This window comes from Xenopus laevis, chromosome 6L, assembly GCF_017654675.1.
Source record: "Xenopus laevis strain J_2021 chromosome 6L, Xenopus_laevis_v10.1, whole genome shotgun sequence".
Lineage (NCBI taxonomy): Eukaryota > Metazoa > Chordata > Amphibia > Anura > Pipidae > Xenopus > Xenopus laevis.
Genome location: NC_054381.1, coordinates 117514805 through 117528517, shown reverse-complemented (window position 1 = coordinate 117528517; position 13713 = coordinate 117514805). Strand labels below are relative to the sequence as shown.

The following is a 13713-nucleotide window of genomic DNA, read 5'->3' as shown; positions in this document are numbered from 1 at the left end:
CTTTCTGGCTGGCTTTGAAAATTAGACCTGGCAAACCTGTTGTAAACTGGCAATGCCAGATATGATGGCCACTTTTTCTAAAGAAAATTCCCATCTTACTAACTCTTCTATTTAATTTCTCTATTACTTCCTTATTGATTATGGCACAGAAAACAGGTAACAGGAAACGTGAATCTGTGGAGAACATAAATAAAATTGTTCATTTCAAGGCTAACTATTCTTTAAACCCAAATGTTAATGAGACATGAAAGAAGCAATAAGGGCAGGGGCACACGGGCAGATTTAGTCGCCTGGCGACTAATCACCTCTTCTGCGGGGCGACCATTTCCCCAAACTGCCTTCCGCCTGCTATAATGAGAGAACGCCTCACGAGGTAACTTAGGGTGACATCGGAAATCGAAGCGCCGCAAGTGCATTGGCGCTGCCATTTTCTCGTTATAGCAGGCGAAAGACAGGGGGAGGCAGTTCGGGGAGATTGTCCCAGGCGACTAAATCTCCCCGAATCTGCCCGTGTGCCCCTGCCCTTAGTCATAGGCATCAAGCAGATGTGTAACTACTGTGCAAGCAAGGTGCGACCCCCACGTGGCCCACAGGGGAAACCACTCAGACCTGTGTGTCTATATGTATGCCACTAACATTGTGTATGGTTTTTATTGGTCAAATGGCAATCAATACAGGTAAAGGATCTGTTATACAGAATGCTAGGGACCTGGGGTTTTCTGGAAAATGGATCTTTCCTTAATTTAAATCTTTACCTTAAGTCTACAAGAAAATAGTGTAAATATTAAGGGGGTTATTTACTAATCTCAAATTTATCTGGTTGGGATTTTTGGGGCAAAAACTTAAATTTTTTGTCGATAAAAAAACCTTTCATTTTTCTACATTGATTATATCCGCTATTTCAGACCTGTCGAGTCATGTAGAAGTCAAAGGGCGATGTACCTATCCCAATTTGAAGATATCGTGGTTTGCGCTGGGTTTAGCCCGATAATCTGATAAATTCTTGGTTTTGGGCAAAAACCCCCAAAAAATTTGAGCAATTCGGGAAAGAAGTCCTTAAAAATCATACGATCCGGATTTTTGCTAGATTTTATTGTTTTTTTTTATATCTGCTTTATTTGAGCTATTTTAGTAATAAATAAGGCAAAACCGGGCACGGGAGTTGTGTTGAGCTTTTTTTTATTAAAATAATTTGATAAATGTGGATATTAGTAAATAACCCCCTAAATAAACTGAATAGGCTGGTTTTGCTTCCAATAAGAATTAGTTATATCTTAGTTGGGATCAATTCTCTGCACAATGATTCTGATTCTGTGGAAGGTAAGGCACCATTGGAGTCCCCAGATTCCTGTGCAAGTTATATTTGTTGGTCCAAGTGGAACCAACAGGGAGTGATGAGGAGTTTTACGCTCTTTGCTTCCTTACCTGCTCATGGACCCACCAACAAAGTGACAATGTTCATGACCTGAATGCATGGTGGGAATGGACTGAATCTGTGCGCCAATATATATATGACTAGCTTTAGAATACCCTGTAAGATTTCAGTGCAAGTGTGTGTCTGTGTGTGTGGGGGGGTTGTTTCAGTGTGAACATTCCCACAAGCAGACAAAACCAACACCGCAGTGTGCCCATCACTAGCCATGGTGTTGGACAGTTGTGTGCCCATCGCTAGCCTTGGAGTTGGACAGTTGTGTGCCCATCACTAGCCATGGTGTTGGACAGTTGTGTGCCCATCACTAGCCATGGTGTTGGACAGTTGTGTGCCCATCACTAGTCTTGGAGTTGGACAATTGTGTCAGTTGTGTGCCCATCACTAGCCATGGTGTTGGATAGTTGTGTGCCCATCACTAGCCTTGGAGTTGGACAGTTGTGTGCCCATCACTAGCCATGGTGTTGGACAGTTGTGTGCCCATCACTAGCCTTGGAGTTGGACAGTTGTGTGCCCATCACTAGTCTTGGAGTTGGACAATTGTGTCAGTTGTGTGCCCATCACTAGCCTTGGAGTTGGACAGTTGTGTGCCCATCACTAGCCTTGGAGTTGGACAGTTGTGTGCCCATCACTAGCCATGGTGTTGGACAGTTGTGTGCCCATCGCTAGCCTTGGAGTTGGACAGTTGTGTGCCCATCACTAGCCTTGGAGTTGTACAGTTGTGTGCCCATCGCTAGCCTTGGAGTTGGACAGTTGTGTGCCCGTCACTAGTCTTGGAGTTGGACAATTGTGTTCTAGTCTTGGAGTTGGACAATTGTGTCAGTTGTGTGCCCATCACTAGCCTTGGAGTTGGACAGTTGTGTGCCCATCACTAGCCTTGGAGTTGTACAGTTGTGTGCCCATCACTAGCCTTGGAGTTGTACAGTTGTGTGCCCATCGCTAGCCTTGGAGTTGGACAGTTGTGTGCCCATCACTAGCCTTGGAGTTGGACAGTTGTGTGCCCGTCACTAGTCTTGGAGTTGGACAATTGTGTCAGTTGTGTGCCCATCACTAGCCTTGGAGTTGGACAGTTGTGTGCCCATCGCTAGCCTTGGAGTTGGACAGTTGTGTGCCCATCACTAGCCTTGGAGTTGGACAGTTGTGTGGCTGGGGACACTCTGAGCAGTGACAGATAGATCTCCAGTCTCCACTAAAGCTAGAGTAAAGGTGTTGCACTACTACACTGGGGAGGAGGAGAGTATGGCAGAACACAATGTGCTATATGAGTTGCAGTCGTTAAAATGACAAGGGCATTGTGAGAGACAAAGGCTGGTGTGTGTGAGAATATACACAGTATGATGCACAGTGTGAGTCTCATCATTAGAACTCTATCCCCTCACACAATATATTCGCCTTCCAACCGCGTCCAGTCTGTAGCAGGCAGCCGCCGCCTCCCCCCGGGCACAGACTGTCTCCAGAGTCGCCGCCTCCCTGTCCTGCTCCAGCCCCTCCTCCCGGTCGGTGAAGGTCATTACACGGAGCCAGTCGCGGTCCAATATAGCGCATGCGCCCGGGCCCAGGGACTGGCACAGTGAGAAAGAGAGAAAGGCGGCACAGGCTCGTATCCTGAGCTGGGAGGGCACAGCAAAGAAACATGGCGAGGATGCCAGTCAGCGGGGACTGCACCCCGGGTATGACCGATACAGACCACCTGCCTGCGCCTCCTCGGGCCGCCCAACACCGCCTGCAGCCGGGCAGCGCTGGAGAAGAGGAGGAGGAAGAGGAGGATGATGATGATGAGATCCAGGAGGTGCAGATCACTGGGGAGGAGGAGGACGACGAGCTGCTGCTGCTGGAGGAGGATGAAGATGATCTGGAGGATGACATGCAGCTGGAATGGGACCCCGAGGAGCCGGGCGCCTTGCTGGATCCCCCCTACACCCGCGCCCCCCTCTCTGCCCAGCGCCCCGCACTCACGGCCGCGATGGAGGTAGAAGAAGAGGATGTGTTGCTGCAGCTCGGGAGTACGGGGGGAGGTGGGGATGGAGGAGGAGGAGGCGGTTGCGTGGGGTCCCCACTAGAGCGCCCGGAGCGCGCACGGCTGAGCGAAAATACCCGGCTGGCCACCCGCTATGCGGTGCGGATCTTTCGCGAGTACCTGAGCGAGAAGTCGCAGAGCCCGGACTTTGAGAGTATGGACAAGGAGGCGCTGTGCCGGGTCTTGCGCTCATTCTACGCGGAGGCGCGATCCAAGAGTGGCCAGTTGTACAGCAAGTCTTCCCTGATCAGCATCCGCTCCTCACTCAACCGCTATCTCAATGAGCCCCCTTATTGCCGCACGCTCGACCTCACCAAGGACCCGGAGCTGCGCAGCGCTAACTTGACGCTAGCTGCTGTCATCCGCAAGCTGGAGGAGCAGGGAGCTGGCCCAGTGGTGCAGAAGCAGGCGATCACCAGGGCAGACTTGAGGAAACTCTACACTTCTTGCGTCTTCAGTTCCTCCACCCCATTTGGACTTCTCAACAAGGTCTGGTTTGAGACTTGCATGTACTTTTGCACCAGGGGCAGAGAGAACCAGAGGGAGTTGGAAGAGGATTCCTTTGGCCTGGCCATGGACGAGGATGGGCGCCGCTTTGTCTACTTTAAAGCATTGGGCCCCTATCACAAGTCACGTTCTTCGTCTTGGGGTAAGAAGCGCAGTTGCCCTGGAGGCAGCACAATGGAGAGCGATGAAGAGAACTTGCCCCGCATGTATGAGACTGGCACTGAATTCTGCCCCTATGCCAGCTTTGTCAAGTACCTGGCCAAGCGCAACCCGCTGTGCAAAGCATTCTTCCAAAGGCCACGGGATCATGGGAGTGAATCCGACGTCACCTGGTATGAGAACAAAGCCATTGGCAAGAACTTATTGGGTACCAGAATGCAAATGTTGTCAAAAGCAGCTAAATTATCTAAAACATATACCAACCATTGCATTGGGGCAGTCTCAGTGGCCACGCTCAACAGCATCGCTGGCATTGGCACCAAGCTTGGGCCTCCATACCTTGCGGATAGCTTTAATGGATCTAGGCATAGACCAGTAATGCCTGGAAATACTTTTATCCTGCCTAAACCTACAGCTGGCCTTCCAGAGGCCAAAATGGAAGCCACCAAGCGACCACTGTATAATTCAGCCCAATCAGTTTATGCTTCTGGTGACATGTGCAGCCCTCCTTCACCCAAACGGCTTTGCATCAGGCCTCCTGACCCCTCGGACTGTGTGCATGTTGTCTCTGTCAAGAGTGACCCTCAGCCGTCCTGCCCAGAAACCAATGGCCACATGGTGCTCGCTGCCTCCCCTGCTGTCACGTCTCCTAATGTGATGTCCCCAGTCCAGGTAACTAAAGGCAAAGCTATGTATGTGTTCTGTACTCTGCTGTATTTCATCATAGCTTCTTACTCAAGGCTAATGTTTTTTAATGCAACCAAGAATGTTTAACAGGTTAACCTTTTCAGAAAATATTGTGAACTTCCCTTATTTTTAGTAACTTGATCCAAAAAAATCCATCTCTTTTGAGACCTGGGTATTACAGTCTTCCAGTTGTCGTGATTTCTATTTTCTTCTTAATGTAGCCAATAACATAGGGGCCAAAGGGCAAGTGTAAGCTAAAGACAAGTTCCTTGGAAAGAATATTGGTGCTAGGAAAGGTCAAGCAAACACTCAGGTAAATACATTTAATGGAATTGTCTCAGTTGCTGATGCCTGGCTTGTGAATGTGATCCAGAAGGCAAATAGTGTAAGTATTTTGTGTGTAGGTGAGCTTACTGTAACGTAGAGCAAAAGTTGTACTCTTTAGCGTAATGGCACATGGGATGCTTTGGCTGGCAATTTTTTTAGTGTCCAAAGTTCTAAGCTGCCCTGGGTGAGAATCACATGCTTGTTTGACCAATGGCAGGGGAAAGTGCAGAGGTGTGTTTGCAAGTGTGGATCCCAAATTGTTAGGCACCCACCAGTGACTCTAATCAGTGCTTCTGTTCTCTAAACAAAAACTCAGCCCCCCCCCCCAGCCCTAGGTAAATGTTACTCCTGGCACCATCTTCCCAGCAATACCTTGCAGTGTGCAGGCCTGTCTGATGAGTATTAAAGTAAAGTTGGAAAAATGACTATAATACACATATACTGGCCTAGGGAGTTGCAATGCATTAAAGAGTTTTTCACCTTTAAATTAACTTTTAGTATGAGGTAGAGAGTAATATTCTGAGGCAATTTCCAATTGGTGTTTATTATTTGTGTTATTTATTCCTCCGCTCTCCAGTTTGCAATTTCAGCTAACTGGTTGCTAGTGTCTAAAACACCATGCATTGATTTGAATAAGAGACTGGAATATGAATAGCAGAGGGCCCAAATGGATGTGTAATAAAAAGTACTAGTAATAATAACTTTGTAGCCTTACGTTTTTTGGACCCCCATTTGAAAGAGTCAGAAAAAAGGCAAATAATTCAAAAACAATAAAAAATTTATTGAAAAATTGGTTAGAATTGACTGTTCTATAACATACTAATAGTTAACTTAAAGGTGAACCACCCCTTTAATGAAAAATACCCTTGACTGGTGTGTTCTTTAGAGAGGAGGGACCATGGGCCCAGCACAACAAATTGATGGTGTCTAAGAAACGGGAACCCTGCAGTGAATTTGGTTTTAATTGTCCTTCAAACAAATGCTTTCAGGCAGGGTCGGACTGGCGCATCTGGGGCCCATCGGGTTCCATACCTCCAGGGCCCCGAGTACATGTGCAAAAGCCGGCCAGAAAAAGCAGTGTCACGCGCGCATGCACTAAGTCATTGCGCAAGTGAGAAAGCCTACGCACATGCGCAAAATCCTCAGCACTGTGCCACAAATATTTTTTTTTGTTTCACCCAATCAAGGAGCGAGTCTGGGCTGGCAAGGGGCCATTAGGGCCGGGGGCCCACCAGGTTTTTTCCCGATATCCCGCCGGCCCAGTCCGACCTTGCTTTGAGCTTTTTCATAGAGGGCAGTGATATGTCATTGTGGCTTGAGTTACTAAAAAAGTATAGAGGCAAAGCGTCCCAGATCTCTTTCTGTGCCATTCTGTGCCTTAGTCTTTTTTTTAAAAATATACACTAATGCTTTAAATCAAACTCGCTGGGGTTTTGAGTTATGATTACAAGTGTCACGTTACACTGAGTGACGTTTGCAAAAAGTCTTCTTTATGCTGCAGTGGTGTAAACAATAGAAGCGGAGGTAGATGATCACTGATCTTGCTGCGATACTTGATCTGTAATAGCCATTAAACAGGAAAGAAGGAAGCCGTATTTGTCACATGATTACTGGGAAATAACTTTTCAGTGTCCTGTCATTTTACTTGACATGCTTTTTAATTGGTCTCCATTTGACCCATATCAAATTCTAGTGCAGAAGTATTTTCTATCTGCATGTTTTCCCTTTTCTCACATAGGTATTTTATAATGTCACTTTATACTGAGCCCCTTGTTTGTTAACTTTGTGGGTGTTTCGGCTTTTCACATTACAGACCTTATTGCAGATTTCTTGCATTTATTTGGACCAACTGCCAGTGCTGGAATCAGAACCAAGGGCAGGGTTAGTTAAGAGAATGTTTGTAAGAAGTACTGAAATAGTAATAGTTCTGGAATTTTGGGTGTGTAATATTTAAGAAGATTGGGAAATACTGCTCTTAGGGGGGCAACTGAAACCACGGAACTTTGGTCTGGACCCATTGCCTTTTAAAAGGCAGGGTAGTGTGTGGAGTATCTGAGTATAGTAGCTTATGGTTCACTTACAAGCAGTATTAGCTTTACATTCTTTGTGCAGGTTGGACATGGAGAGTGAGTGAACAATATGAAGAGCAAATATACCTACATAAATGCAATCAAATTAAGAGGAAACATTTAAGCCTTCTAAAAAAAAAACATTTTTTTAAAAAGAGTATAATCACGGGATAAAGGTATTTTTTAAGAAAAATGACAACATTTTTTAAAAGAGTATAATCATGGGATAAAGGTATTTTTTAAGAAAAATGATTTCCGTTGACTTGCATGGCTTGACTCATGTTGAAACTATGCAGAGTGCCAGTAGATTCAGAGCTGTATTTCGCCACTTTGTTTTGCAGTATTGCAGCTATATCACTTGAGTTTTAATTTAATTTCACTGCCACTTTTTTTTAAATATCTGTTTCACATTTCAAATACAAAATTTCAGACTGATTAAACCACATATTTTGTGTGCCAAATCACCAGCAGGCATTTATGAATTGGTGCACAGTCTGAGAAATCTGTTGTGTATGACTGAAATTATGTAGCGGCAGCATGCACATGCTGATTTTATTGTTTTTGTTTAAAAATTAACTATCCTTTCACTTCGGCAAATTTCTTTCCTGTGCATGGATTGGCACTCACAGGTTCTATTTTTCTAGATAAACTTTCTAAAACCTGCATAAACCCCACTCACAGGTCTTAGCAACAAAACAAGTGTTTTATAGAAATTTGTTTTCTTCAGTTAAAAAACTTTTGTTTTGTTGCTAAGACATGTGAGTGTGGTATACTATGTTAATTTGTTTATAATTCTTAGCTAGCCCCTAGGCATTTTATTTTATAGGCGTGCTCTCCTTAGTATTTATTAACAGAGCATTATTTTGGTTTCATTCATATTGTCTTTTCATTAATCTTTAGTTTAACTAAAAATACCAAGCTCTGTATAAACAAACTCTTCCAAAATTACATCATTGACTTGATTGAGCCGCTTGCTCTCTTTGGCAACATTCTGTTCTAACTGAATTGATCCTGAGGCCAATAATTGGAGGCCATTTTTGGAACATTGGTGATCATTCTTCTTCTTATTATTATGAGCCAACATATTCCAGAGTGCAGTACAATAAACCAGTGTATATAATGAACATACAGCTGGCAAACCAAAAAACAGTAGTTAATACAGGAGGTAACGAGGGCCCTGTCCAAAAGAGCTTACAATCTAAGACCAGCAAGGGTGAACTGTGCTCTCTTTTGCTCATGGGCAAGCATTCGGCTGGTTCTGTTTTGCGTGTTTCAAGCCAAAGGTTAAAAAAGAGGGCCGAAGGAGTCAGTGAGTAATATTATTAGACATTAGAATTGTCACGTCATTATAAGCTGACAGTTGTCAGGTGGCTAAACACCAAGTATCAATTTTGGGGGGTTTTATTGTGAACATTTGTAATTTTATAGAAAGAAATTAAGTAGCGTATATTTTTCTTATTTTTTATAATGATTTCTCTTTATTGTCTCTCTCAAAACTGGAATGTAAAAAAAGTTTTTTGTTACACGGGTGATTGACACCTGCAACCAGAAAGCAGACTAAGGGCCCTATTTATCATGCTGTGGTAAAAACAGTGACCAAATAACACAAAAAAAACCCTGCGAATTTATCAAGCTGTGTATACATTTTCAGACGAAAAGCTTTCCGTGTTTTAGCATAAAAGGCAACAGCTGCTTGATATTACGGTGTAAAAAACAGCAATGCTCCATCAAAAAAACTTTTTTTTTTTATTGTCATTTTATTGCTGCCTACATTTTTCCCTATTACTTGAATGGATTAATAAATATGATGTTAAGTAATCGAACAGAATATAGTGGTCAGGTGGTGTAAAACATACAGCTTTATATATTCAACATTTATTTTACACCCCTTTTTTTATATCTTTTTCCCCACATAAATAATTTTACATAGCATTTTCAATACACCCCCAATGTGAGGCTAAGTAGTTATTGTTATTATAACTTATTATGACATCTTTCATATATATTCTATATTATTGGTTATTTAATCTACACTTATTGCTGGCACTGTTATATAATTAAGCAAATAGCCATTTATTCTCCAGCAGTGGCATTAGCACTGATTATAAGAAAGAGCTCATAGTGATTTTCAGCATGGTACCATCATAGAATATCACCTTTCCAATGAGTCAGCTAGAACTTCCCCTGTAAACAGCAATTGAATTTATAGTGGATTGGAAACTTCTAGGAGCAGCAACAGTTCAGTCATGTCCTAAGTTGGAACACTCACGGCCAAGTTCCAAACTGTCTGGAAGCAACTTTATGAGTCTGCGTATGAGTGATGCTAGGAGAGCACTACCTTCCTGACTATGTAAATGCCAGCTGTAAAGTTCTGTGCTGGAGGATTAATTGTTTGGTGCATTTTTTTTATTGTTTGGGCTAGGGTCTTTATTTCCAATAAAGGGAATTCCATGCTTTCTTTATTGAGGAAAGAGTGTTGACACACAAGGCAAAGGTCCATATGGAATTTGTTTCCTGAGAAAGGACATGATTGGCCTGCACAGATCCCTGACTCAAATGGACCCTTGTAGAATGAACTGGACTGTGAGCCCGATCTGACTTCATTAATGATGTAGTGGCTGAGTGGAAGTGATCCAAATTTCCCAAGATCTATTGGAAGCCTACCCAGGAGAGGCTCTTAGAAAGGCATTAGGAGGACAAATTTCCAAAGTCAGTACTTTGGTTTCAGAGTAAAGCTGGCCATAGACGTACAGATTATAGCCTATGTCTGTGCCAATCTTCCAACCTACAACTAACCATTCAGATTAATATAAAATAGTAAAGTGAACAAATCACACAATGCTCAGGCAATTAATTGACAGACAGTAATCTCAAGAAAGTCATGTCCGACAAATAGTAGTGACAGTCTCCCCTTGATATTGTTAATACATGCAGAGATATTATCGGTAGCTGATATAAAACTTTTAACCTCTCCCACCAACTTAACGTCCGATCGCCATGGTAGGAAAAAACTGTTGGGACACTCCACACTCGGTCTGAAAAATTGTACGAACCATTGTTTCTTGCGATGGTATCTTTGCGTCTATGGCCAGCTTAAGTTTTTAGGCAGGTTGTTCATTACATAGTGAACATGGAACACGGGAAAATCATTTATGAAGCACGTGACCCCAGAAGGGGAACTGACGTGACAATGTAGAACTAGTCCCTACTTTTCCCACTTTGCACCCCATCCATACACCATATGGATGGATGGATGGATGGATATATATATATATATATATATATATATATATATATATATATATATATATATATATATATATATATATAGTGAAAAAGGATTGCAGCACTCATGTTTGTTTTTGCTCCTGACGAAGATCCCTGTGGGGGGTCGAAATGTTGAGGCTTAATAATAAAACATTTTTTTGTTTTTTCACTAAAACCCTGTGAGTGCCGCAATCCTTTTTCACTGCTTATTTCCCATGCTGGCACCCAGGTATTAATTTTGTCTACGGAGTGCACCATTCCTTATATATATATATATATATATATATATATATATATATATATATATATATATATATATATATATATATATATATATATATATATATATATATATATATATATATATATATATATATTGGACTTCTTGAATGGCACATATTCTCATATATGTACCAGTGTCTTTAATCATTGTAAAGTGGTCCTTGTAAATTTGAATTTACAGGTTTTTAGGGGTCTGTGCAGTCAGTTAACTTTTAGCAAAACCTGTGGCCCAGTGTCGATCCTCTGACTGGACATGTTTGATACTTTGGTGAATCTGCTCCTACTTGGTGACTGACTTGTTTCAGTATTTTTTTGTACGGGCAATATGCAGACTTTTCTGTGTCCAGTTGTAAAGGCAGTTCCCAAGTGACTGGATTTATAAAGTCTGTCACAATGAGAAATATTTTTTCATGCATTTTTATAAACAGAGGTTTATGTAAAACGCTAAAAAATCTTTATTTATCCCACACAATAGGCATATATGTTACATTAATTTTTAGTTGAACATGAGCTAAATGAGGCAGCAGCTAAACTTCCCAGGTGTCTGTGTCGGCACTGAAAGTGAGAGGATCAGGTTGCAGTGTGCCTTCCTTCTGTACATTGCTGTGCATGTGCGATGTCTGTGTGTCTGATTGGTTCAGCTGCAGTCATGTGATAGTTCATTAGTTTACCGTTCACCTCATTTGACATCAGAGGTCAATGACTGAAGTTGTTGTTGTTCTTTTTCCTCTTGACGTCAAATTCCTTCCCTCAGGCACCTCTTAAGCCTGAAGAAACTACAGCAAATCATAGGCCAATAGATTCTCTATGCGAACATCTTGTTAGGAACATGTGTCTTTGCCAGCCTTTTTAACTCCTTCAAGGCAAAGAAGTAAAGCCCTTTTCAATCCCGTACTCCAGTTTTACAGCTGCTTCAAGAGTCAGAACCTTGAACAAACAAATACTGCACTGATTTCAAATGCAATTATAGGTCTTTTAATTTGCTACATTGCTTCAGGAGTCAGAACCAGCAGCAATGTATTCAGTCAGACAGATTTCTATGGCAATTGCAGAACAAATGGTGATAGTTACACAGTGACAGGGGCAATTATTCCCACATATTATGTTATAATAACGCATATGTGTGTGAACTCAGATATTTGCAGACAATTCCTGATGTTTTGCTAAAGAACAAAACACCAAGGGGCATATTTATCAAGGGTCGAATTTCGAAGTGAAAAAACTTCGAAATTCAAATTCAAAGCATTTTTTTTTTGGTCGAATAGGTCTGCTTTCAGCCAAATACGAATTGAAGGAATAGTACTTTTGATCTAATTCGATTCAAAGTTTTCCCCCAAAAAAATTTACTCCAATTAGGTTCTAGGAGGTCCCAATAGACTAAAACAGCAATTCGGCAGGTTTTAGATGGCGAATGGTCGAATTTTTAAAGAGACAGTACATGATAAATTTCGATAATCAAATTTTTTATTCGTTTTTTCCAAATTCAAATCGACTATTCCATAGTCGAAATACACAAAAAATAGCTCGAAATTCTAATTCTTTTCATTCCAAAATTCACCTCGATTTTTGATAAATCTGCCCCCAAATGTAATGCTGATATAACATGCAAGTTTATATTTTGTTGGCCAAATGTGCCCCATTTTCGGCAGTTTTCGGCTCTATAGTTGAAGAAAAAACATGACTTGCTTTTGCCATTACTCTCATGTATATTGTTCTTAGACCTCTCTTCCATGTCAATCAGTCGTTAGATTAGTGCCATCCCAATGCACTAAAGAGATGCCTCTGATGGGTTCTTCTGTCTTCCATTTTCTTTTCCAAAAAACAAAAGGTGGCCCTGTTAAGTCATTTAATCAGGTTCTGTATGTCAAAATTTGTGGTCATACACAGGTCTTCCAGCTGGGAAATTGGCTGTATGATAAGCTGGTCATACACAGCAAGATCTGCTTGTTTAGCTAGGTTGCAAAATGAGTGGATTTCGTCCCAAATGGCCAGCCACACGCTGGGCAAATCAGACCAACAGTTGGATCATAATGCAGGCAGTCAAAGAGCCCCATACACAGGCCGATAAGCTGCAGAACAGATCTGGACCAAGTTAGCCGCTTTCAGTGGTGGTACTAATGGGTTGCGCGGGGGGGGTGCAATTGGACCCAGGCCCACACCCCCTCTGGGACCATCATAACCTTGTGTGCGTCCAAATCTGGAATGTATATTACGTCTGAAGGGGGTTGCATGTCCTGCAACCGGGCCCCATCAGTGCTAGTTACTTCACTGCCAGCTTTTATCAGCCCATGTGTGGCTAGCTTGATTCCACTTCACTTTGCAGAAGTGCAGAGCCATGGAATTCTAGACTGACCAATGGCAGAGGTACCCAGAAGTGACGTCACATTGCGCCACATGATGTGACATGCGCAAACTCTTGCATGAAGCCACTGAATGCTGCCCGTGCATGCACAATTTTCCACTATGACCATCAATGAATGCTACTGCATATGTGCACCACAGAATTTAACGTGAACTGTGAAGAATTGGGGGAATGTGTGAGTGGCAGGAGACCAAGGGAAGGAGGCAAAAATCGTGTAACTCCAGAAAAAATAGGGGGACTGAAATCTCTGCATTGGCCCGAACTACTGGCCTGATTAAATCAGTGATCCCCAACCAGTGGGGATGTTGCTCCCAGTGGCCTCAAAGCAGGTTCTTATTTTTGAATTCCTGGCTTGAAGGCAAGCTTTAGTGGCGCAAAAAACAAATCTACTGCCAAACAGAGCCTCGTGTAGTCTGCAAGTCCACTACCAATTGACAATAAGATTCCATATTTTTGCACCTGTAGGAACTGCTTGCATGATTATGTTGCTCTCCAACTTGTTTTACATTTAAATGTGGCTCACTGGTAGAAAAGGTTGGGGACCCCTGGATTAAATGGACTCTCCATTTCTTTGAATGGATCTCCTTCGCATGCTCAGAACTTTGCC

At 42.6% G+C, this 13713-nt stretch overlaps 1 protein-coding gene across 2 annotated transcripts in view; it reads left to right on the top strand.

Annotated features, from left to right (window-relative positions):
- LOC108719227 (BTB/POZ domain-containing protein KCTD1) overlaps nt 1-13713 on the top strand; it is a 63195-nt gene that overhangs the window by 23957 nt on the left and 25525 nt on the right. Inside the window, exon 1 of one of the 2 annotated variants that reach the window (XM_018267954.2) lies at nt 2665-4784. The exons of the other annotated variant lie outside the window; for it this stretch is intronic. Coding sequence (XP_018123443.1) covers nt 3063-4784 — 1722 coding nt within the window. The 5' untranslated portion in view covers nt 2665-3062. Of the gene's footprint in view, nt 1-2664; nt 4785-13713 lie in introns of those variants that run through there. 2 annotated transcript variants of the gene reach the window in all.